The sequence below is a fragment of the Anabas testudineus genome, chromosome 16, assembly GCF_900324465.2.
Source record: "Anabas testudineus chromosome 16, fAnaTes1.2, whole genome shotgun sequence".
Taxonomy (NCBI): Eukaryota; Metazoa; Chordata; class Actinopteri; order Anabantiformes; family Anabantidae; genus Anabas; species Anabas testudineus.
The window spans coordinates 6322771-6345936 of NC_046625.1; the positions used below are offsets into that span (position 1 = coordinate 6322771).

The 23166-nt window shown below is 40.5% G+C and overlaps 2 protein-coding genes across 4 annotated transcripts in view; one reads left to right on the top strand and one right to left on the bottom strand.

Moving 5' to 3' along the window:
* The first annotated feature begins 852 nt into the window (after positions 1 to 852).
* On the top strand, positions 853 to 6408 carry si:dkeyp-97a10.2. Of its 2 annotated transcripts, none has more exons than XM_026373001.1 (6): positions 853 to 1080; positions 1602 to 1661; positions 2753 to 3118; positions 4340 to 4579; positions 5819 to 5915; positions 6196 to 6408. In XM_026373001.1, exons 2-6 carry the CDS (start codon positions 1610 to 1612, stop codon positions 6254 to 6256), a joined length of 816 nt encoding a protein of 271 aa, XP_026228786.1. In that variant the 5' UTR covers positions 853 to 1080; positions 1602 to 1609; the 3' UTR covers positions 6257 to 6408. The 2 variants fall into 2 exon arrangements, with proteins under 2 accessions (XP_026228786.1, XP_026228787.1); XM_026373002.1 differs by having other exon boundaries at positions 1605 to 1661.
* Positions 6409 to 14877: 8469 nt separating this feature from the next.
* Positions 14878 to 23166, bottom strand: part of LOC113169988 (protein argonaute-3) — a 29268-nt gene continuing 20979 nt past the window's right edge. For both annotated transcript variants that reach the window (XM_026371821.1, XM_026371822.1), the window contains exon 19: positions 14878 to 23098. In XM_026371821.1, coding sequence (XP_026227606.1) covers positions 22990 to 23098 — 109 coding nt within the window. In that variant the 3' untranslated portion in view covers positions 14878 to 22989. The remainder of the gene's footprint in view (positions 23099 to 23166) is intronic.

Consider the following 23166-nt stretch of genomic DNA (forward strand, 5'->3'; position numbering starts at 1 on the left):
AAATGGATTTATAATCACTTTTAAATCACTCGTTATATCTGTTCCCCAGGATGCATTTCCTAAAGTGAGGAAGCTAAGCCTTGAATAAGCGATTCCATTGTGTCACATTTCTGGTTAAAAGGAGGTGTGTAGCTGACAAAACAATCTCATCTCAAGGTCTATTTATTAGCTGTTCAGGAGACTTCAATTATGTTTTAGGAGAGTTTTTGTAACCAGCTGAGGTTTTAATTTTGATTTGTATGTGTTAGAAAAAGCCTGAATATGTATTTTCATTTCAATACGACTCTACTAAATCAACAGACTTTGAATTTAAAGGTTTTCTCTCTGATTTCTCGTAGGCCAACTGAACTTTCCCAGGAGAATATAGGAATAAAACTGTTCCATTCTTGAAGGGGTTTTCTCATGCATGGTGGCATGCAAGGGACAATTTATTGAAAAAAAACAAATTGTGTATTACACTCCTCTTTACAATCCAAAGCCTAGACAATGCATTTGTGTCTGCAGGGCAAATAGTGTTCATGCCGGACAAGAAGCCTGCAGTACAAAGCCTTTTTCATGAGACTGAGGTCCAACATTGTTATTGGTTTCCCTTCAAAAGATCTCGGTTTACAAACAGTGCAACAACAGTGGTGTGAAAATTCAAAATTGAACACGTATTGTTTTGGGAGCATGTGCTCGGACACAGGTCAGAGAGAAGGGGCAATTAAGGAGGGGCGATGATACAATGGAAAGTTCAGTCGTGGAAAGCACAAAGCAGAAAGAACCTTTTATTGTACAGGAAAAAGGGGGAGTCGGGGGTGGGCTGGGGTGCGGGGGGCTTTAAAACAAGGTGACGCCTTAGTAACTCACAGACCTGACGAGCACAGAGAAAAGGAAGTGAGCGAACACACTCTCACTCCTGTTTGAAGTAACTTACACCGTTTCTCATAATGCAATGGCACCTGCTGTGAGGAGCTCGTTTTATTTTGGGCCATAAATCTACTCACAGAGCAAACTACGCTGCACCTTAACCTCTGGGAAAGTAGAACCGGAGTGGAGGAACTCTGGCTCCAACGTGTTGTTTGTCTCACCTTTGGAGAGGTAGGTGAATCCCACTCTAGGTGGGTTACTTCAATAACTAGGTGGGAGACTGGAGAACTCTAAGGATAACTGCAAAAGGGATTTCCGGGTTATATTTAATGCATTCGAGTTGGGTTGTGTTCCTGCTCTGTTATCAGAGTTTCCCTTTTTCTATGTTTTTGTTGTAGCAGCTGCGCTTGAGGGGCTTCATTTAAGTTTTGGCAGCACACCCGTCCCCGTTTTTGTTCCAACTTCTGATTCTTGTGCAGGCTGCGATGCCAATACTGCTGTTCTTTGGATAGTTCACAAATAAATTAAGAGGGGAAAAAAAAAAAGAATACCCTAAACATTTGGATTGCATTTTTAATAGAGGGACATGCTGTCTTAATTGTTTTTTGGTCTCATTTATTTTCACTTTTTCTTTGGAGGAGGTGTTATTATTCTTGCTGTAGTGGCACCCCTGCTGCACAAGTACAGAGGAAATGTTGTGCTGTAGTTGAGGTCATGGACAAATTCCTCTCTCTGTTCTCTTTCTACATCAGCAGGTGTTATGGATCAGCAGTATTTCCTGTGCTGGAGAGTTGTCCCACTGCTTCTCTTGAGTAAGGCTTTTTGTTGTAACCACCATATCTGCGATTTAAAAACAAAAAGAAACGATAGTAGGAAAACAACACCGTCTAGACAGTGTCTGTCTGCTTATTTTATACTTTGGGTGAAGCAGAAGAGGCTCATAATTCAAGTCATGTCAACAAATGAACACTGAAGCATGTTTTTCTTATTGTGATCATTCATCCTGTTCACATTTGACGTTAAACTACGTCTACCTGATGCAATTTCAAGGTTTTTTTTACAAAGTTAATGTAACTTCATGTGTGGCAACAGCCTTTACTGTGAAATGTCACAAATCAACTGTTACAACCCGTTTTAGTTTCCTCTTTTTGTTTGTCTGCAGTGTTTCCTTGTTGAGCTGCACTAAAAAAATAGGTACACAAAGAGGAAGTTTTGTACTAAACATACTGCAGCGTTAGGAGAAACCCACTTGATGTGTTGAACAGATTGCTGAAGCTTCATTTTAAAGGACATAAACAAGGTTTGAATTCATTTTAGCACAAAGCAACACGTCCACCATCATTTACACTGAACATGCATTAGAAAGGAATAGACAGAAGGGTTACAGCAAACAAAGTCTCATTCAAAAAACCTGTGGGTATACCTCTTATTTAAAAACAGCCTTGCAGATTATCCTTTACTTCTCAGAGAGACCTGTTACAAACTGGCTTTTACATTCATTTTTATTTACATCTCTTCCATTCTTTATCTGTCAAGTTAGGACACATGATTAATGGTACTTGTGCTAAAAGCACACAGCCTTACCAGGTCCACTGAAGTTCTGTCACAGATTTTAGGATATTGATGTGGTTTGATTGATATCACATTAGGTGTGGCTGTCATGCTAAATAAATCATCTCTTGACATTGTTTGACAGAAAGCAGCCGTATGTATTCATAAAATACATGCTGAGGACAGAGATTAAGTATTATACTATTGTTTTCTTTATTAATTTCCTGTTCTGCCTAAAAAAATCCAAGTCCTCCAGAAGCCAAAAATCGATTAAGGTAAAGCGCTGTGGGTTGTGGTACAAGCATCAGATGGATGAAAATGAAATAACAATTGGTTCAATCTCTGTCCTCAGTGCCGTGTGGGCTCCAGTGTATGTCAGTGCACATCCTCGCTGAGCAACCTGTGCATGTAATCCCAGGTTCCAGTCTGCTTCTGAAAGCCAGGATAGAGCCGGGACCTCTGGAGAAGGTCTCCACGATAACCTGGGAACGGGAGCCTGAAACTGGAAAAGCTCCCGTGAGAGTGACACTGGCTACATGCCCTGGCGGAAGCCAGAACTGTGTTGGGAGGAGGCCAAGTGTCCATGTGAACGTGGATCAGCAGGAGGCGACACTTCAGATTAATGGATACAGCCGAGCGGACAGCGGCGTGTACGCTGTGACTGTGACAGATCACACAGGAGCCAATACCACTGCACACTGCATAGTCAGGGAATATGGTACAGCATGATACACTGAACACCGTGGGAAGGGATTCACTGTGAAGTTCATTAGTTAGCATTAATCGTTTTAATGAGTAACTTCAGCCAGTAATTTATGTTAGTTTCCTTTTCTGAATTTGTGATGGAACGCTTTTTAAAGCTTTTTAAACTAAGATTTATGCATTTATCTCTAAAACACCTCAAACTGAATCTCAATAGCTCCAGTTAGCAGCTGCTCTGGTGCCCAGTTGTCATGAAAATGCGTTTGTGAAGCATCTTCTTATTTATGGTAACTTTTTGAATCCATTTCAGACAACAGGCAACAATATGGGCTCTGTCTATGCATTGGCTTTGAAAAAAATCTGCATTGCCATTGCATTGCAAATTTTTCCTCGTTTTGTGACACTGATTAATTGCGAAATAGATTAATGGATAATTAGAATCATAGTTAGTATTCATTAGATTCAGCCCAAACTGTACATATAAATCATTACTACACCTTTTACACAGACAAGGAGGAAGTCCTGAGGTTAGAAAGGTCGGTGGCTGGCGCTGTTAGATCCCTCTGAGGAGATACAAACATACAGCAGAACGTTTTTAAAAAGCCACAGCAGCAGTTGTAACAAGTCAGTCTCACGCAGGCTGCATACATTTCAGGGTGATGATATAAAGTTGGAAACATTTCAAATATTAATCTAACAACAATTACCAACAGCATAATGAATGGGCTTAAATGTCACACCGGCAGGCGTCGTTTCCTCCTGATGGAGAAGTCCCATTTAATAATGAAACACTTTCAATTAAACGTGCCTATAGGCTTTGCGTTCTGGGTCTCTCCCTCTTAGTTTCTGTGCTTCTAGATGATTTGGTTTCACTGTAGCCCTCTAGTTTTCTGTCAAAGCGTCTTTGGTTTAACCCTCATCTGTCTGCTCTAACAGCATCGATTCATCAGCTCTACTCTTCTCCACGCCTGCTCTCAGCACACAGGCTTTTCCATCACAGCTTTTCCACTCTTCAGTCTCACTGTTGTCTTTGAAACCGAGCCAGTTTCCGACAGCATTAAACATCTCTCATGATTCTTTTCCTGCACCCTCTTAAACATCCATGTGCCATTATTCTTTTCTAATAGCAGAGAGTTGCCCACAGCCCAACACATCTCCTCTAGTTTCTGAGATGTCGTGTCAATACTCTTCATCCAGTTTGATGCTTTTCCTCACTTCTGTTCATCTGTCTTTCTAGAGGCGGTGCACCACGTCTCAGTCAGCATCAACGTGTCTCACTCCCTGCTGATCTGTGGAGAGGCCTGGGGGACAGACCCCCATTTCAGCTGGCTCCACGAGAGAGTCGCCATCACCAAGGCGGTGGGAAGAGTCTCCAAGGATGGAGCCACGTTGTTCGTTAGCATGACTCCTATTTGTGGCCATTTCACCTGCCTGGTCAGCAACAAACTGGGCCACAGTTCTGCAACTTACTCAGCAGGTACAAATTCACAGCAGCTTGTTTGCAACATTTCGCCTGGATTTAAAATTAATTTAGTGTATAGTTTTGTGTACTTTACACAAGAGTGCTCTAATTAATATTTCAGTATTAACAATGGAAAAACTGACTTGTGATGGAGTAGTGGGTGTTAGCGACTTTCTACTTCCCCCTCAGCTCTACACAGTGTTTCAGCATCTTTTAGCCCATATGGTTTACAGCCCACTGTGGTGATTTGATTCACTCGTACCACTCTCATAAATGTCATTTGCAGAAGTCTGCTTTCTGCCTATCACCCAACAGCAGACAGGCAACCAGACTGTGAACATAATGGAGAATTTAGTTGTTAAAGAGCCAGATATTTCACTCAGGATTTGGCGAAGAAGTTAAATTAAATAATAAATAATAATAATTCATCAAGTCAAAAGAAAAACTAGACTCGGAGTGAATGTTCCCATTGCTCAGTGTTTTGCTAACACGCAGCTTCATCAGTGTTTTCACTGTGGTGATATGGTCGTGGCAAAATACTGAATAATTTGAGGTACTCTGTATTTTACATAGAAATACCACTTTTATGCTTCATTCATGCAAATCACACTTTGTTATGGACTCTATGTTCACCAACACCCCAACATAGCCATAATAATGATTTGACTTGTTATAACAAACAGTAGAATGAGTAATAATATTTGTGATAATCCAATATGTAGTATTTTTACATTTCTAACTACCTAAATGATCTGAAATGTTATTTTACCAGTAAAAGATTGAGATGCCACATGTAATCCCTGTATGTCTAATATGGTTGATTAGATGAAAAGGTGTCTTATCTGAAGTCAGCTCACTGTGTTGTGTCATGGATATTCACATATTGACTTCTTTATCCCATGCCTCGTGTCTATCTGAGCCGTGTCCTGATTCCACTGTGTTCTGTATATTGTACCACTGGTGGTGTTCCAGTGATAAAGGATTTTCCACAGCGCGATCAATAAATCACTACTGCCACTACTGCTACTGCTGCTAAACAGGCAAGACAAATGCAATTCTTTGTATCTGCCAAGAGGCGTGATGATCCAAAGACAATCAGGGTATTTTAGGATACCTCCTCTCAGCTCTTGCTGTTCCAGTCAGTTTAATGACTGCACAGACTTGTTGCTGCGAACCGTTCTGGCCTTTTAGGCAGCCATGTCAGATGACTTGTGTTTTTATCCCCTCACCGGGTGTCTTTCTCCTACGTGACAGCCCCTTGTGAGACAGAGGGCAGAGGGACAATGGCAGCTGTGGTGTGTCTCAGCCTCCTGCTGCTGTTCGGAGGAGTGGTGACATTTCTGCTGTTGAGGTACATTAATGCACGCAGACACTGGCAGGCACAGACACAAATCTCATTTCAGACTGTGCTCTGACGACGAAACCATATGCAGAGAGAAAAAATGATGCTAGTCGCTGCTTTGAAAAGGAGATTTTAAAAAAGCTAGTGTCCACCCACACATTACGTGACACACATGAGACATGACAGTTCAGGCTGTGTCTGCTGACAAAACAATTGTCATGTTTACTTGAACCAGCGTTTGGATTGTCACTGGCGTTTGATCTAAATTCAACACTTGGTTTCTTTTCAGGAGACACAGGCAAAGTAAAAGAGGAGAGAGGTTGCATGAACACTTGGATGACACCATCTGAAGAAAAGAATGGGCCCAAAGCTTCCCTGCTGTTGTTCAGGCGTCTCTGATACAAGAGCAGGAATTAGACGGGACTATGAGAGAGGAACTTCCTGTCGTGTGACCTTACACTGCATTGGAACAATGTGAAGAGTGAACTGCTTGCTTGCAAATGCAAAATATCTAAAAAGGGTCTTGAGCTTGAACTGCACCTGCACCTGATGCTTCATATTTAATAGTAAAACCGGTTTTGTATGCCTGCATTAAACTATGCATCTTATTGCTTTCATAATAAAATCTGCACAAAATGGGACAAAAACTACGTGAAATCAAGACTTTTTTCACAAACATTGAGTTGTAATCTACTATTATTCTACTGTAGATGTTGATAAGGTTTTCATTGCATGTGTGTTCACAGCTATGCAGCGAGAACAGCTGGTCCACAATTTGTTCCACGTGATCCTCACAAACGAGGTTTCTGCAGAGATCTAAAATGTTCATGTCTTGTTAAGTTTCATTTGTGTCGAGATTCAAGAAGAGAACAACTTCAGAAACCTTATTTTTGAGAATTTAATTTGAACAATCAACATTCATTTCATTTGTTTCATATAGAGATGTTCCCTTTTGTTAGTGATGTAAAAATAAAAGCAGTAAATTTAAACTGTTTAAAAAGGAGAAAGGATAGAACCCGTGTCTCTTTTGTGCTATAAACTCTTAAACACTTTTTCAAATGTGAAAAATATGAATATGAAAATATGATAAAGAAAATGTAGTAATGAAGTAAGTATGATGATAAGATATTTTTGTATTAAGAATCAGTAACTAGTTACTAAAACTGTCAGATATATATAGTGAAGTAAAAGTAAATATGCAAATACTAACTAGAAGAACCTGAAATTCTAGTTGCATAAGTAAATGTACTTGGTTACATAAGACCTCTGGTCAAATTGAAAGAACAGCGTACCTCCTCTGTATTCTCTAGGATCTTTATTAGTTTTGATTTTCTCCCTTTGTTAAATTGTTCTTGGTGTTCATCCAGACACTGCAGATTGTGTGCGAAAGATAACACTGGATACATTATCATGTACTTCAGCAAATATTAACGGTCACAGCACGTCCATCACGCAACGCAAGAAATTAACCCTCTCATCCGCACTGTGCTGCTCTGCAGAGTTACACTGAAACACATGGAGGAAACGGAACCAGAGAGAACAAAAGGTCAAACTGGGGACAGGTTATACTGGGTGTGGGAGGAAAAAGCAATTGAACATCTGCCATGAAAGCCTAGGTGTGCCTCTGGGAGGATCCTTCCCGCTTTCTATGGTGATATTTTTAAATATATCAAAGAAAAGTCGTTCCATATGCAGCTACAAAAGTCTTCAATATTGCCCAACCTTAAAGCAGATGCAAGAATAGTAGATACAGCTTATAGCTCCCAGAGGCGATATCCTGAAGTGGAAAGACAATGATGAAACATTATGAAAATCGAGTGACAGAGGTCGGAATACAGATCACTCACTACTGAAGTCAGACTGATGCTCAGTTCGCATACACCTGCCTCCTAAATACGTCTGTGCCGTGTGAAACAACAATGTCAGCTCCACATGAGCCTGCAACGTTGGAAGTGTAGAACATACATCATCAGGTGCAGATTAGACCTCTCAAGAGCACTTTTGACAGTGTAAGTAGAAAATGAGGGCAGAACGGCTTCCTCACTCCAATTCCTACCAAACTCCCCGCTGTCACATTAGCACTGCTCCCATTGTATTGTTAGTCTACCCTGTGCTCCCTTGCATTCATCGGCCCACCATCAGACCACAGAGGAGATGGAGGTGCAGCACAGGCACATCCATCATGTGGAGCTGAACCTGCAAGCTGCAAAGCCTCCTCTGAAGAAGCCCCCAAGCTGGGTTTCAGAAAGAAAAATGTGCTTCAAGAAATCTTAAAGCTCCAACAAAAGGCATTTATCTTAAAGAACGCATCTGGTGATGTTCTATATTTATATTTGTCAACAAATCCAAGACCAAAACCCAACGATGAGCAGATCCTAACAGCTTGTTTCTGTAGCAAAAGCCTGATTTAGCTTATTATTTTATCATAGGCCGCCTTTGTTGTCTATTAAAAACGCCGCACTGGGTGACATCTTTCATTATGATGAAGCTGTCATTGTATTTTTATCAGTCCATCATTCACCGCCCCGCTCCCATAAATACTCAGAGCACCATATTGGTGGCTGTAAAAGAAATGTCTTACTTACTGTGCATGTTTTCTACGTAAGGCTAGTTGCCAGTTCTTTTAGGAAATAACCGAGAAGCATGTCCAAGGTACTGAGTCTTTTTTTTTTCGGTCTTATCTTTTAATGGAAAACTTAAAGTCTACTACTGTGTTTGTTCTCATAAACCTTTTGCCAGCAGTTCCAACAAAGTAGCTCAATTATCTTTACTCCATCCTGGATTGGAGTATAGTGGCCCAGACCAGCTGTCAACAGGGGAAAGGTCAAAAATATCAAACACGATTTTATTCTGTGACCTAGAAATTACCCCAGAAAGCCGCCGTTGTAAAAATGCCAGCGGCTCTGTGAAGCCGTCCTGTAGCACAGTGATGCTTTGAACTTCAGCATCCTAACATATGTGCACAATAACACTGATTATACGCTGATGTTTAGCAGCTAATGTTTAGTGTTTAAAGTCATATGTTTGTTTGCAAATTAGCGTGAAACACAAAGTGGAAGTCCAAACTCGTCCTCTGCGGAGGAGAGGACCAAACCAACAGACTGGTTTTAGCCACACCAAAAACATGGCTGCAAGAAATAATGATGTGATGTTTCTTGGGGAAATAATTGAGTGGGTCCTTTATTATTAATAGTTGCACTATTTCCATCATAATTATAAGTAAATAATACAATTCATTACAGATTTATGACGGACTGACAATTGTACCGTTGTGAATAATGGCAGGGAAGGACAAACTATTAGAAAAGTCTGTCATAATTCACACTCTGTTGATCCCTGACAGCTCAATATTATCTTATCACCATCTCTGCTGTCAGTTCAGTGGCACACACACACACACACACACACACACACACACACACACACACACACACACACACACTCTGATTAGATTGTGATTCTTGCTGCCTTGTTTGTGGGATGCATTGTATACAGCCGTAAAGGGCTGTGCACTGATTCGTGGCTCATCCATGAGAAACATCAGCAGCCAGTTTTCCCTCTGTTGACCCTCAATTATTCAACGTCTCTCTGTGCATTCCAGCCCCGTTACTCTTATCACAGCTGTATTTCCTTGCCAGAACTATACGTCTTCATGTTTATAGATGGGAAGTAGTGGAGGACCAACAAAAGGAGAATGGGTGGTCGGGTGTGATTAGAGGATGAACTTGACTGGCTATTTTTAGTCAGAGACTCAGAGTCGGTAATTTCATAATCTCAACATTTTGTATAAGCTTCTTAGCTCTTTAAGCAAGATTTTGACATTTTGGGAAATGTGCTTATCTTCTCTCTTGCAGGGAGTTAGATGAGAAGATAGCATTTCCATAACTATGCTATTGCCAGGAGACAGTTAGCTTAGTATAAACACTAAAAGCTGGAACAGCACTGGCTATCCATATAACTCATGATGACACTTTACATACAAGTAATGGAACTCGATTTCTCCGATTTGTAGTCTTTATGCTAAGCTAAGCTAACCAGGAGCCATTGTTGTCAAACTTGACTAATGAGAGTCTCTTCAACATAAAAAAGCAAAGTGCCATAAGAAGAAATGTTTAGCTCAGACAATGCAGCATGCATGATTTCCCAAAAGATTTTCAGATTTGGACACGTCAGTCCACGAGACAGTTTTCCATTTCGCCTCAGTCCATTTTAAATTAGCTGAGGCTGGAGACGGATGCAGTATTTCTGAGTATGCTGTATATATATATATATATATATATATATATGAGATATATTAGATATTATAATATATATATATATATATAATTATATATATATATATATATATATATATATATATATATATATATATATGTGTGTGTGTGTGTGTTTTCTGTGTGTGATGCAGTTTTAACTTGCACAACTTTGTGGATGCAGTGATGAACTGTGACAAATTGTTTTCTGAGGTGTCCCTGAGACCATGCGGTGACTGTGTACAGATGGTGTCTGCAGTTAATGCCGTGTTGCCCAAAGACCACAGGCATTAACTTTGGGTTTTCCGCCCTGTCCCTTGCACACAGAGATTTCTCCAGACTCCCTGAATCTTGATGTCATGTCCCATTTTAGTTTGAGAGACATGGCAGACTTTCACCAGTCTTACATCTGAAAGTGTCTCTGCGAAGCTCTTCTTAGACCTAATCATGATACTCGCCTGTTGCCAATTAACCTAATTAGCTGGGAGACTTTCCAGCAACTTTACAAAACTTCTTTTTGCATATGATTTCCGTTGTGCTACTTCCAAGAAAACAGATTTTAATTGATTCAGTTTATATTTACATTCACTCAGACCGGACAGACCTGAGGGAGGTACAATAAAGATATCCTCATCTAACTCTCAGGAAGAAAGAAAATAAGCGTATTTCCTAAAAGTGTTCCACAATCAATTGTCATTTAATCTATTGCAAACTATGCTTACACACACACACACACACACACACACACACAGAGATTGTACCGTTATTAAATCAGGAGTTTTGCTGAGTGCCTATAGCAGGTGCCAAGCCCGGAGGTGGGATGGCCTGCTGCAGCTGGTGGATCTTCTTTTGCAGGTTGACATCTGTGATAATTCCCTGAGAGCTACAAGGCTATTTGTCATCTATGGGACAGGGGAGATAGTGGTGTGGAGCCGCTAACTCAAGTTCTTATATCATCCACCTGCCTGACGTTGGAGCATTGGAGGTTAAAGGTAAAATGAAAACGTCCAACATTCAAGATACAGCACTGAAATACAGATAAACATCCAGCGAAGTAAAACTGCAAGAGAAATACTCTGAATATAACGCCACTGACACAGATCCTCTCCATAAGTCTTATACTTTTTATCATTTGTTTTCAATTCAGCTCACAGCCACATTTCAGACATCCCCTTCACACTCAGTTGTATAGTACTTAATTGTACTTGAGCCCCGGACAGAGGACACAGGACTTTTTTTTTTTTCTTGGTGAACTGCTCCCACTGCTGGTGAGAGGTGAAACCACACATTAATCCCAGCAAGTGAAACAGATCACACATTGAAATAATTTATGCAAAGTGCATGACTGTGAACTCTTGACTAAGTTAGATGCACTGATTTCTCTGAGGGGCTTGGAAGTTGCACTGTCTTGTATTTTAATATTTATTTTATTAGAAACTTACTCTCACTAATCTAACGAAATAGATCTTGGTGAAAGCCTTGAGAGTTTTTATATTAAAGTATCTGGTCTTACTGAATTTTGTGAAACCACAACATGTCAGGAAATTAAGTGATCTGCTGCATTTATTTAGAAAATGAATCTTTGCACACAAAATGCAGCGTAACACGTTGTTATGTGGCAAAATGCTTTTGGGTGCAAACAAAGTGGACACACACGCACAAAAATAAACCTGCAGCTATCAAACACAGCCTCAAGCAGAGTGCTCCCACTCTTTCTCTCCAGATTCTTTCTTTTGTAGCTGCCAGGTCAGGGTGTTACAGACGCAGCTAATCATCATTAACTAATCAAGGAAACCTGCAGGGATGAGGACAAGAAGCTGGAGAGGAAAAGAAAAAAGGGCAAACGAGCAAAAGTACCTCAGCAAAGGGAATGTCTGACACTGTATTTTATATTCACTCTGTGAACTCATTCAGTTTTTAGTAAAAGCAAACTACTAAATCAGAAACTGAAAGATTTTTATTGTATCTTTTATTTTTCAGCTCTTTTATTTCGTTAGAGACTTTCCTTAATCTGTTTGTACATGTCATTACCTAGTGAACTAATTTATAAAAATAGTGATTAAGACCAGTATTAAAGTTGACACATACTTTCAGTTGTTATTTATTTTAATTAGGACCATAGCTGCCTGGTAATTATGATAAAGCTGCCTGAATTGCTGGTGTATCAGTAGCTGATTTTGTAAAATTACGTGATGTTGCAAGTGAGAATTTGTCAAATAAACATGACAGATCTTTTCCACGGGGGTAACAGAAGTTAGTGTTGATCCTTCTCTGCAGGATGTGCTGTTTGCTAATATGTAGGCTGTATTTTGTACGGTCACGGGTTGGTCTGCCGCCCCCATGTGGCCAAATAACTAAATAAGTGCTGCAACAGGTGTTTCAAGGCAACACTAATTGTTCTCGTCAAACTCCAGACACCACGAGTGCAACTATTTACCACTTTTTACAGGTGGAAAACCTGCTTCGGCTTTACTGATTAGTCGGATGCAGTTCATTTTCTGTCCCTTGTGATTTAGTGTTGCTTTAGCTTTTAACAGTGTGTTTCATCACATTACTGCTGCATCGTTATGACTTATGAGTGTTAGTCTCGGCAAGAGAGGAGCTGTGGCAGCTGCATTTAGGCCCACAGAGGGACGTCTGTTTGACTTAGCAGTAGCTTTCCCTTGTTTAAATGATGTACGGAAATTAACACCATCATTTTGTCAGTTGGATGTATCTGGGCGCAGGGGGACTGTGCTGTTTATGACAGTTAGGATGAGAACATAATCAGTGCTGACTCCCACCCTGCAGAGCATCTGGTTTCTCACCGAGCATTCATCTCTTCATGTTTTTAATGATGGGAAGTGTTGTTGCTCAGCACTCATCGTTTGCTCTTGGTTATTGTTCCATCATTATGCTGCTCTGTAGCTGAATGTGTCTCTAGTTCATTGTAAAATGTCACGGTTGTGACAAAGTATGCTGTGTGCTAACTTTGACAGCATACTGATGTTTGAATATAACACTAAAGTGCATGTTTGGTGTCAGACACCAGTCATACTGTGCAATTAACAATGTAAATCTAAAATACTCGAGAGAAAATCTGAAAATCGTAACCAGTATGGGGGCTTTTTTTTGTAAAAATTATTAAAACAAACAACCGATTCATAAAATAGTTATGATGAATTTACTGTCAATCCACTAATCTATTATGAAATAGCATCAGATCTAGTTATTAGTCACATAAAACCCAAATAATCCTTGCTGTGTTAGTTATTCCGGGCGCACGGTGTACTGGGTACTATGTGGAAGTGTATAAATAAGAGCAGAGTGTACGGGGGTTTAAAAAATGAAAGAAACTTAAGATGTGATTCTTTCCCCCAGCTATGAATTTCAAAATCAGCGGTCGGTTTCTCCATGTGGATGAGAAACCTACTGTAAAATGACGAAAGGAGCTGCTTTATATGGTCCTCTTATGAGAATACTGCAGGAGAGCAATTTCCTAAGCCAATAACTGATTCTGCTCTTCAGCCCTTTGTGTCTAATATATCTGACACTTTTCTAATAAAACCTGTGCACACACTGTATAAAAGTGATAAATGGGTTTCACTTATTTAAATACCACAGTCCTGTATCCTTTTCAAGGCGACTTTATGCCGACTCACACAGGTGTTTTCCGTTATCGTGGCTGATTAAACCTCTGCTCGTGCAGGAATTATGGGAGACTATGAAGTGACAGGAACAACATCAGTGTAATTTGTCGTGTGCCCGAGCAGGTGCTTCAGGTGGGCCCCGTCCCCTTCTACCCCAGATATCCCACCTGTAAACACTTGAGCTCATTAGTTTGAACAGCACTGTGGAGAAGTTGTGTGTTTGGATGTTGTTGTTGTTGTTGCGGTGTGTGTGTGTGTTAAATTAAGTCTCTTAAGAACTCATCACTGTTTATTTCTCAATTGAAAAGTTTCAAAAAGTTGTGGAGTTGTTTTTTTTTTGTTGTTTTTTCTTGTAAATAATTTTCAAAACCTCAGCTGATTAAATAAAAGAATCTGATTGTGTTGTGTCTAACAATCTGACCGCGGGTACTAGAGATAATTCCCGATTAATCATCTCGGCCATTATTTATGAAACAAAGATATCGGGACGGCTTTTTGTGTAAAGGAGTCTGGTCGTTGATGTGGATGTGAAGTGGAGCAGAACTGCTGATGAGATGAGCGGGAGAACCCGTAGACTTACTGTGAAATTACCGCTGACAGCGGAAGATACAGTAAGTTTTATATTTGACAGCAACAACATGATGTGGCGAAATCTGAGTCAGCTGAGTGTGTTGAGTGGCGAGTTTTCCTGATTGAACTTTCAAGCTTCATTATCCTCAAATCAAACAGTGCGCGTAGTAAAGATGGTTTGTAAGTGTTCTATTGGTACTTCCTCAATTCAATTCAAACCCGAACTTACAAAACTGCATATTACAACCGTTAGTATGAGCTGTAGCTCATGTTAATTTGCAGAACTAGCATATAGATGGTTTGAAACGTAGGAATGTGCAGGTGAAAATGCATTATCTCCAATTTAAGTGAATTCACCAAGAGAAAACTACAGCAAGGTCTTTGAATATTATGGAAAACTCCTGGAGTCTCCATGTCTCCACTGCTACCGAGTGGATTTCTAAATATATATCGTCACTTCTTACAACCTGAATCATTTCCTGCTGTTTCACCAGCATTACTCCACCAAGACTACCAAGGTAAAGCAAAGCATTTTATTGCAAGTATTAGTCAAAGATACACTTCAAACTGAAGCAAAGCAACACTAAAAGGCCAACAACCTGTAAGAGTTACAAAAGAAAGAGACATTTAAAACTGAAAGGAATCAAGCTGTTGGTACAACAGAGCCTTTGCAACATACAGAGAGACTGAGACATGGATCATCTGGTGGTGAAGGTTCACTGTTCGACGTGTACGTCCGTTTGCTGGTGCCTCACTCAGAGGTATCAGAGCCCAAGATCTTTAGTTTGAAATAAGACTGACAACAGTGATGCTACGCTGAAAACAATATGATGAGCTGGACAATCAGCATACACATTGTATCCTTGGCCAGTGTCAAATATCTGTCTTCCACTTAAACCACTATGTGTATACGAGGGAAAAATCGGCATCAGGAGCCTAATCTCTTCTGCAATATTTGGTTCAAAGTAGTTATTGGAATGCTAATGGGATGAAAACAGGTTAAACATCTGATAGCCATGAGAGTAAACATCACAGTAAACATTTACTAAACCAAACATGATTTGGTTTAATGGGCAAAAGGGCTTATTTGCTTTGGAACAGGAGTGACAACACTCAAAAGCTCCATGTCTCTGATCCTCCGAAGGGGTGAAGGAAAAACCAACATTTGTATTTTTTTTAAAAAGAAAACAACAGCAATTCATCACAACACAGTTCATCCTTGGTTCATTATACAGGCACAGTTCTCTGTAATCCAGCACTCTGGGGAACCTCCCGGTTCTCATCAGGCCTGGGTCCGTCTGCATCTGAAACACTGTTCTTTGGATTTGCAATCTATGACAATAAAATGATGATCGGATACCTTTGCACAAATTAGAAATTAGCATGTTGGACTTGATGACAATATGTGAATTGTCCTGAGGCAGTAAATCTGGGTAAAACAACTGCCACTAATTGTTTCCAAATGCCCTTCGACCCAGACCTGGCTTTGTTTTTGACATCAGTACAAATGGACAGAGTATCTTTTTGAATGTGTACAGTTGTTCATACATCAGAGATCACTAAGATCTGTAGCAATGCTAGTGGTTTACGTGAGAAGAGATACGGACGCTGTCTGGGAAATTAGAGCAGATCAAGTATTTAGGCTTGTTTAATAGGTAGGCCACCCAGCACAGGCAGTACGAGGTCACATACGATCTGACGGTCGGGTAAGAACACTTTTTAAGGCTGAGATATCTTTTTTTATTTGGAATGAGACCTGTTCCTGCTGTATAATGTTCTGGCACAAGAAAAACAAAAAGAGGAAAAACAAAAAACCCTGACAGGAGGAAAGGAAAGAAGCGACGCCTACGCTACAACCTTTCACCACCACAATATCGTCTCTCCAACATCTTTCCTTCCTTCCCCTGACATTTTTTTGTGTTTTACACTCTCCCACCTGTCTTTTACTGGCTTGGGGGATTTGACATGGCTAACGTACCAATTAGCAGCTTGGATTAGGGGGGGGAGAAGTCAGCTATTGGACACTTAAGTCAGTGTGGTTCAGAAATGGTTCCCTTCGTCAGAGATGAGCTGCAACATGTGGGGGTCGGAATTTGGCCTTTTGAGTTCGTAAAAGGACAGTGGAGGGTAAAAAAAAAAAAAACATTAAGAAAAGAAGAAGGAGGAGTCAACCTGTAAATATCAGAACTTGACACACTGCTTTTTTTAAAGAGTCAAATCCACCTCCCGCTTTTCCTCCACCTCCCACCCCCTCCATATTGTTGTGCTTGCGTATCTAGAAGGTGTCAACATGGAGGGAGAGGGACAAAAGGCCTCGTCCTGCTGGCTCCACGCCCCCACCATGTTGCAATATGATGCGGAGACTCCAGCCGCTTAAATGCACTCTCAATAAATACACCATAAAATATTCCGCATTTATATATTTCATATATATATTTAAAGAACAACACATTTAAATAGGACAACAAAATAAAAGTCGGCTCAAGAACAATTTTTCAAAATCGGATAAGTTTTAAGACAAAACAGAATAATTTTTACAGTTATACTTATTTTGACTCTAAAATAGTTACTTATAAGAATATCGCAATCAGGCATTACTCAAGCATTATATGTCATAATAAAAGCAATTTGCAGTTTTCTTTCATGTAGTATAACATATGCAGCATACCAAGGTAAGTGAGGTGCAGTGTTTTTTGAGATCTCTTGTAATAGAAAGATTTCACCCCCTGGACTGAAAAGGTACTCACAGAACTACAGACCACCCTCGGTTTTCAGTCGACTCCCTGCCCCAGCTCAAGACAGGGAAACTGCTGCGCACACATTCCCTCCATCGGGGACGAGACACATGGCAGGGCATTACACCAAGATGAAAAAAACCGCCATGGGCTACTACTAGGGCTGGGCATCAGCAAGGTTTCAATATTAACACTGGTTCTGTTTGTTGTATCTGTCGACCTGCCTCAGAATGACACCTGAATGAGTGACACTTCACTGACCTACAGACAGCAGTGTGTCACTGTCATTCACTGTCATTCGTTTTCTTTAATTTCTATGTAAATGTTTGTACTGTTTCACTTTTTGCACATTTCACTACACATTTTTCCCTTTAATCTACGAAAAATAACCCATAATGACAAAGTGAAAACATTTTTAGAAATGTTGAAATCTCTGCAAATGTATTAAACATCGAAATCTCTCCTCTACAAAAGCACTGACACAATCTATCCAAGCTTTAGGTCACGTGGCTGCAAGGTGCCGTGCCCATTGAGTCCTAGAAACACCATTTGACCTAAAGCCAGTCTGAGGCTTTAGGTCTAGCCACTTTAGCATTTCAATTATTTTTTGAATTTTTTAATGGAATTTGCAAAAAAATGTGTTTATCAGTTTCACAATCTGGGTTATTGCAAGTAGACCGTCACACACATATTTTCAGCTGCAAATTAAATTGTAAAATGTGCAGAAAGTGAAAGGAGACCCAAGCATTTGCATTAAACTGTAGATGTTGTTTTCTTTAATTAAAAAATGCCCTTCAAGAAGACAGCCTCGAGTCTTCGGTGCTAAAATCCTGCCTTTTTGTTTTAAACTTTGGGATGCTTCAAAATTTTGATGCCAAAAATCTGGGAGGTACTGATATCAAGTTTTGACACCCAGCCCTAGCTATAACAGTGTTCGGTGGCTGTTCCAGAGGGAAAACCGCCACGGAGAGCACACTGACTCAACTGAGCCAACAACAAAGTCACAAGAGCATGAGGCACACTTTTTAATGACCGACTGCTTCATTTGGTAACACACATCCCTTCGATTCCTCGTTTTGCTGAGGTTTGGACCCTCTCCTCCTCCTGAACGGGAGCTAGGAGGGGACTGGAGGGACAGAGATTGAAACCTTTTGGCTATGTGTCTGAGAGAGAGTGGCAGTCTCTAAAGTGCTGTGCTATGTTTGTCATTCATAGGCTAGGCTGTGTCACACCACACTAGTGTCAGCTATGACCCCCAACCACCTACACCACCTCACATTGCACTGTACCAACGACACCATTGGTCCAAGACACTAAATCCACTAGGAAGCGAAAGCTCGACCACAACCCTATACTTGGCGTATATTCTATTTCTATGTAGGCTTAATGTCTAAAACACATGAAACACCAGTTAGCATTGCCATCTCTAAACAAAATAAACACGTACAGTGAGTGTGTGAGAGTGTGTGTGTGCGCGCGTGAGTGTGTGTGTGAGTGTGTGTGTGTAAAATGCAGTCGTTCCTGCATTGCAATGTGTTCTTGAAAAGGAGATTCTATTTCTTTGATTTTACATTTTCTCTTTCAAATTTACAGCACCATCAAGAGGAAAGGCACTTTCTGTGGACTATTTCTCGCTCCACTGCTACCTTCCACTGCAAATAGGGAGCAACCAAAATCAGGCATATTATTGATTACTCAAAATGGAAAACACCTTCATTTCCATTTCAAAAGGGAGACACTGACCTTTTACAGTGAATTTGGCGATTTGTCTTCTCCAGACAGTTTTGTGGATAAGGTGTTTGTTCTTCAGCTCCCATAAAATTATTGTATTGTTAGTAATCCTAACTGAGAGCCAAAGGCCACAGGTAGCTGCAAGCTGTGAACTGAATGTGTCCTTCTTTCAATCCAGTCTCAGAGTAATTTTAATAGAACTGGAAGGACAAACAAGACATTTCCCCTGCTGGGCAACGCAGGTGACAGTTGAGGAAAAATTCCAAATGTCCAAATAAATAATGTCTTTGCATCCCTTCAAGCATTCAATTCCACAGGCCTCAAATGGTTTTGCTCACGTTAGGTCATGTCACTGCTAGCTAATATTTGCAAAGCCAAGCTGATGACATTTCAGTTTTAAGGTAGGCAAACACATCTGCTATGTAAACATGTGTTCAACTGCCCCCACGAGTGTAGTTTATACACAAACTGAACATTCATTACAGACAGCAGAGATAGCAAGTTAGAAATGGATCCTAATTCTTACAATCAACTTTCCAAACTGTTCAACTTCCAACATCACCTTCCACACACTATCCAAGCTATTACTGATTAGCTTTGAATCCTTCCAAAACACACACACACACACACACAAATACACACACACACGCAATACTTGAATGAGTCACAGGACTCGCTATATCCCAACATGTTGTCCTTCAGCTCTAATCTTTCTTACGCCTCCCAGGGGGATCGGATGGGATTGTACGGCCGTGGAATGTCCTCTAGCACACGGGAGTAAATGTTTGGGAGCAAAGGGGAAAGAGAGCAACAATAAGATTATGGGCTTTGTCACACCGCAGATTTACCGGGAGGCTAACTTTGTATTTGTGAGCGCGCGAAGTGTCTCGGGTAAAAAGACGAGTCTGAGGAAAGCAACAGTAGTTGCAATCCAACGTAAATCCCCCGAGGCTCTAACACAAAGGAATGGAGAAGTACTACCTCTTGTTACATTATTCTTTGATCACACATGTCCATGAAATGGATATACAACACTCTCAAAACCACTTGCCTATTCCTTTTCACTCTCTCTCCTGATAAGGAGCAGGCGTCAGCACCAGTTGCAGAAAACCCGAGGACATTCGAGAGCAGAAGCTCAAAATATAAACCGACTCTTCTTCTATTCTACCACTTGTCGCCCTAACCCTGACCCTAACTACTGGGATGTAATATCTTAATACAAGTCTTTTGGGGTACGTTAATATTTTCTCCTTTGAGATTCTCTTCTCTAGTATGATAAAACTTCAGCTGTACCAACATCTAAATTAAAGTGAGGAGAAATGAGCATTCAATGTCTTGCAGCTATTTTTTTTCCAAACATTAAAGCAGAAGGCGGTCCACATCCCTATCAATAACAGTATGACAGTCCAAACACACATCACTAGTTTCAACAACCCCACCACTGATCACACATACACTATACGTTAAACAGTGACACAGGAACAACAGTCTATTGCAATAATCAAACTTTGTTATTATACCGTTTTAACCGTTACTTATTATGATACATTAATTACTAAGATTAATAATTAGACATTTTTTTTCTGTTAGCAAAAATAAGTGGTGCATTACATAATTTAAAATGTACAAATATACTTTCAATCTGGCTTTTTAAAAAGGCTTTCAGACACTAGTGAAATTATGAAGGCTCAAAGCCACTGGCTTCCACGCTGGAAGGCTAGCCTACAAAAGGCAGTCAGCGGATGCAGGACCCTACATTGTACATCACCGATCCAAGGGAAGGTCTGCCATTGTACCGTTGACAGGTTCTCAATGCTGACCATAACAACACAGGGAAATCCTAAATCTCCCCACACCAACACCAAAGCAGTCGGACCTTCTCCTGTCCTTCAGTGAGTGAGGTTTACCGTTTTCCATCCTATTCTCCTGTTCATATAGAGGTTCAGCTTCAGATTCTAATTCAGACAGAATAGCACCATGCCTGTGTTCGGTCCCGAAACACATGCTTCTTTTAGTGCAGATAACTTTTAAAAACAAACCCCTGGACGAGCTTCAGGTCATCAGCGGCACAGAAGTGCTAAGTGGTGACCAAACCGTAATTCTGCCAAGACGTTTCACATCAACAAGCAGCTGTACTTCTGCTGCAAATGTTGGTCATCCACTTGACTCCTCGGCTTTGCTCTGAAGTCAGTCCTAGCTTTGGGCAGGTTTCATAGACAGGAATAAAACCCAGTCCCGGACTTGACTGTCTAAGGAAAGAAATAGTTTATTGAAAGAATTTCTTTATGACAAGGCTGATTCCATGCCAATGAAACTGGCCCGCAAGGTACAAAAACACACTTTAGCAGCTGGATCCATGTCTGGTGAATAGTAAGCAAAAAGAGAACTCTGCCTGCTTTGCTTGATCGCTCCTCCAAAGCAAAGTCAACAGTTAACACTGCTGTATAGGCCAACACAATAAATATATTGATCTTACTATGATTTGAATGAGATGTATAGAAAAGTCAGTAGATGGTTGTTGAGAAGAGGCATCGGGTGAAACTTTCTTCAAACTACCTTATACTGTTCATTAGTTAAAATTTATATTTTGATTACCCACTGAAACAGGATCCCTATAAGTTATGTCATGCAGCTTTTGATGATCAAACGCTTAAACTCTCACCAGGCACTTGAATACTACCGCTTTATGGCCTTGAGTCTGCACTTTGTTCTTTTCAGCTTTGTTTACCAAAATGGTTAACTCATAAGAATCAAGAAATTCAGCCTCATTAGCAAACCGATGAATTCTGAAATTATGCCCATTGATGATAAAGTACTCTCAAACCACAGAGGCGCATAAAATCCTTCAATTCAAGTAAAACATGAAAAAAAAAAAATAAATCACCAGAACTGCAGTTGCACCATTTTTGCCCAATAGTGAGGGCAAACTAACAAAAACGTGCTTTTCAATCATCTCAGAGGAGGAATATGTGAAAGTGCCTTGCAAGTGGCAAATTTTAATCCTTTCAAGGACATTCGCTCTCAAATGAAACGTGTAACTGTTGTTCCGAATCGTCAAAAGTCGTCTGAAAAACCTCTTCCCTTCGTTCAGCTGATTATTGCACTAAAGGAAACGACTGACATGATCGCTATTACCCACCATCTCAAACTCAAAACAGGGAAATGTGAGATAAAGTACTGGGGGAAATGAATGCATGATGACTACTAAGAATAAAAATATTATTTTAAATGGTTAAAAAAGTTCATAAAATGTTTCACAGAGAGTCAAGACAGTGTTATACTTTAAATAAACTCATAGATGGCTGCAACTGATAATATCAGTCAATATAAACTGCCCCTGTTTAAATGTGACAGCTGACTGCTAAAGAGAAATCAAAACCAATCTAAAACCTCACAAGACAACAACTCCTTGTTGGGACTTCAAGAGGGCATTTACACCTTGTCACCAATAGGTGGCAGTGTACTCAAAAGAACATGTTCTAAACAACTGGCGATTTCACACAATGAAGAAATGTGATAGATCAGAGGATACACAAGAGAAAAAATAAAAAAATTAAAAGTGGCAACTGGGAGGACCTCTGGTCCAATGAAATAACTACATTCCAGAAGAAATCAGACACCACTTAACTACCGAGTCTGACCCTTGCGTCTCTGCACCTTCATTTAGAAAACAGGGGAAATCCACAACAAGCTATAGGAAAACTGACAGAATGTAAAAGTGCTGCTGCTCAAACTGACTTGAGGTACTGTAGATGGCAAAGGAGCAGATTAGTGGACTATGAAGACAGAGTGAACAAACAACAGCTACTAGGCCACAAGTAAAGGAGACAAACAGAAGAGCTAAGAGGGGTGATGAATAGGGGCCGTGTTAAGGGTAAAAATAAACTGGTTGGCTGGTTTAATATTGCATAATAGTGCTGAGTTTCTCTCTTGTTTGTTTTTAAAGCAGCGTTTGCATCCTCAGTCCAGTGTGGGGGTGCCTCCTCCCCTCCCTCCTCCCTGCTTTCCTCTGCACAGTGTCAGGTCCGGATTGACTAGGCGTGTGGGGGGGCGGGACTTGCACCTATGAGGACTCCTTGACTGGCAAGCCAGACGTGTACGGATGTGTCTGTGTGTGTTTATGTGTGTGTTAAGGGTGGTAATGGTTAGGGAGGGTTGGTGTAGCTCAGGCGAAGTACATGGTCCTCAGGGTGTCATGGTGAATCTGAACAGCTTTGGCCAGCGCCTGGGGGTCCCGACCGTTACTCTGACCAGACACATGGCTGCCCTCAGCGCTGCAGAACAGAGAGAAGCGAATGAGTAGTGATAGATGACAAACAATAATTTGAGCATATTCCTCAAG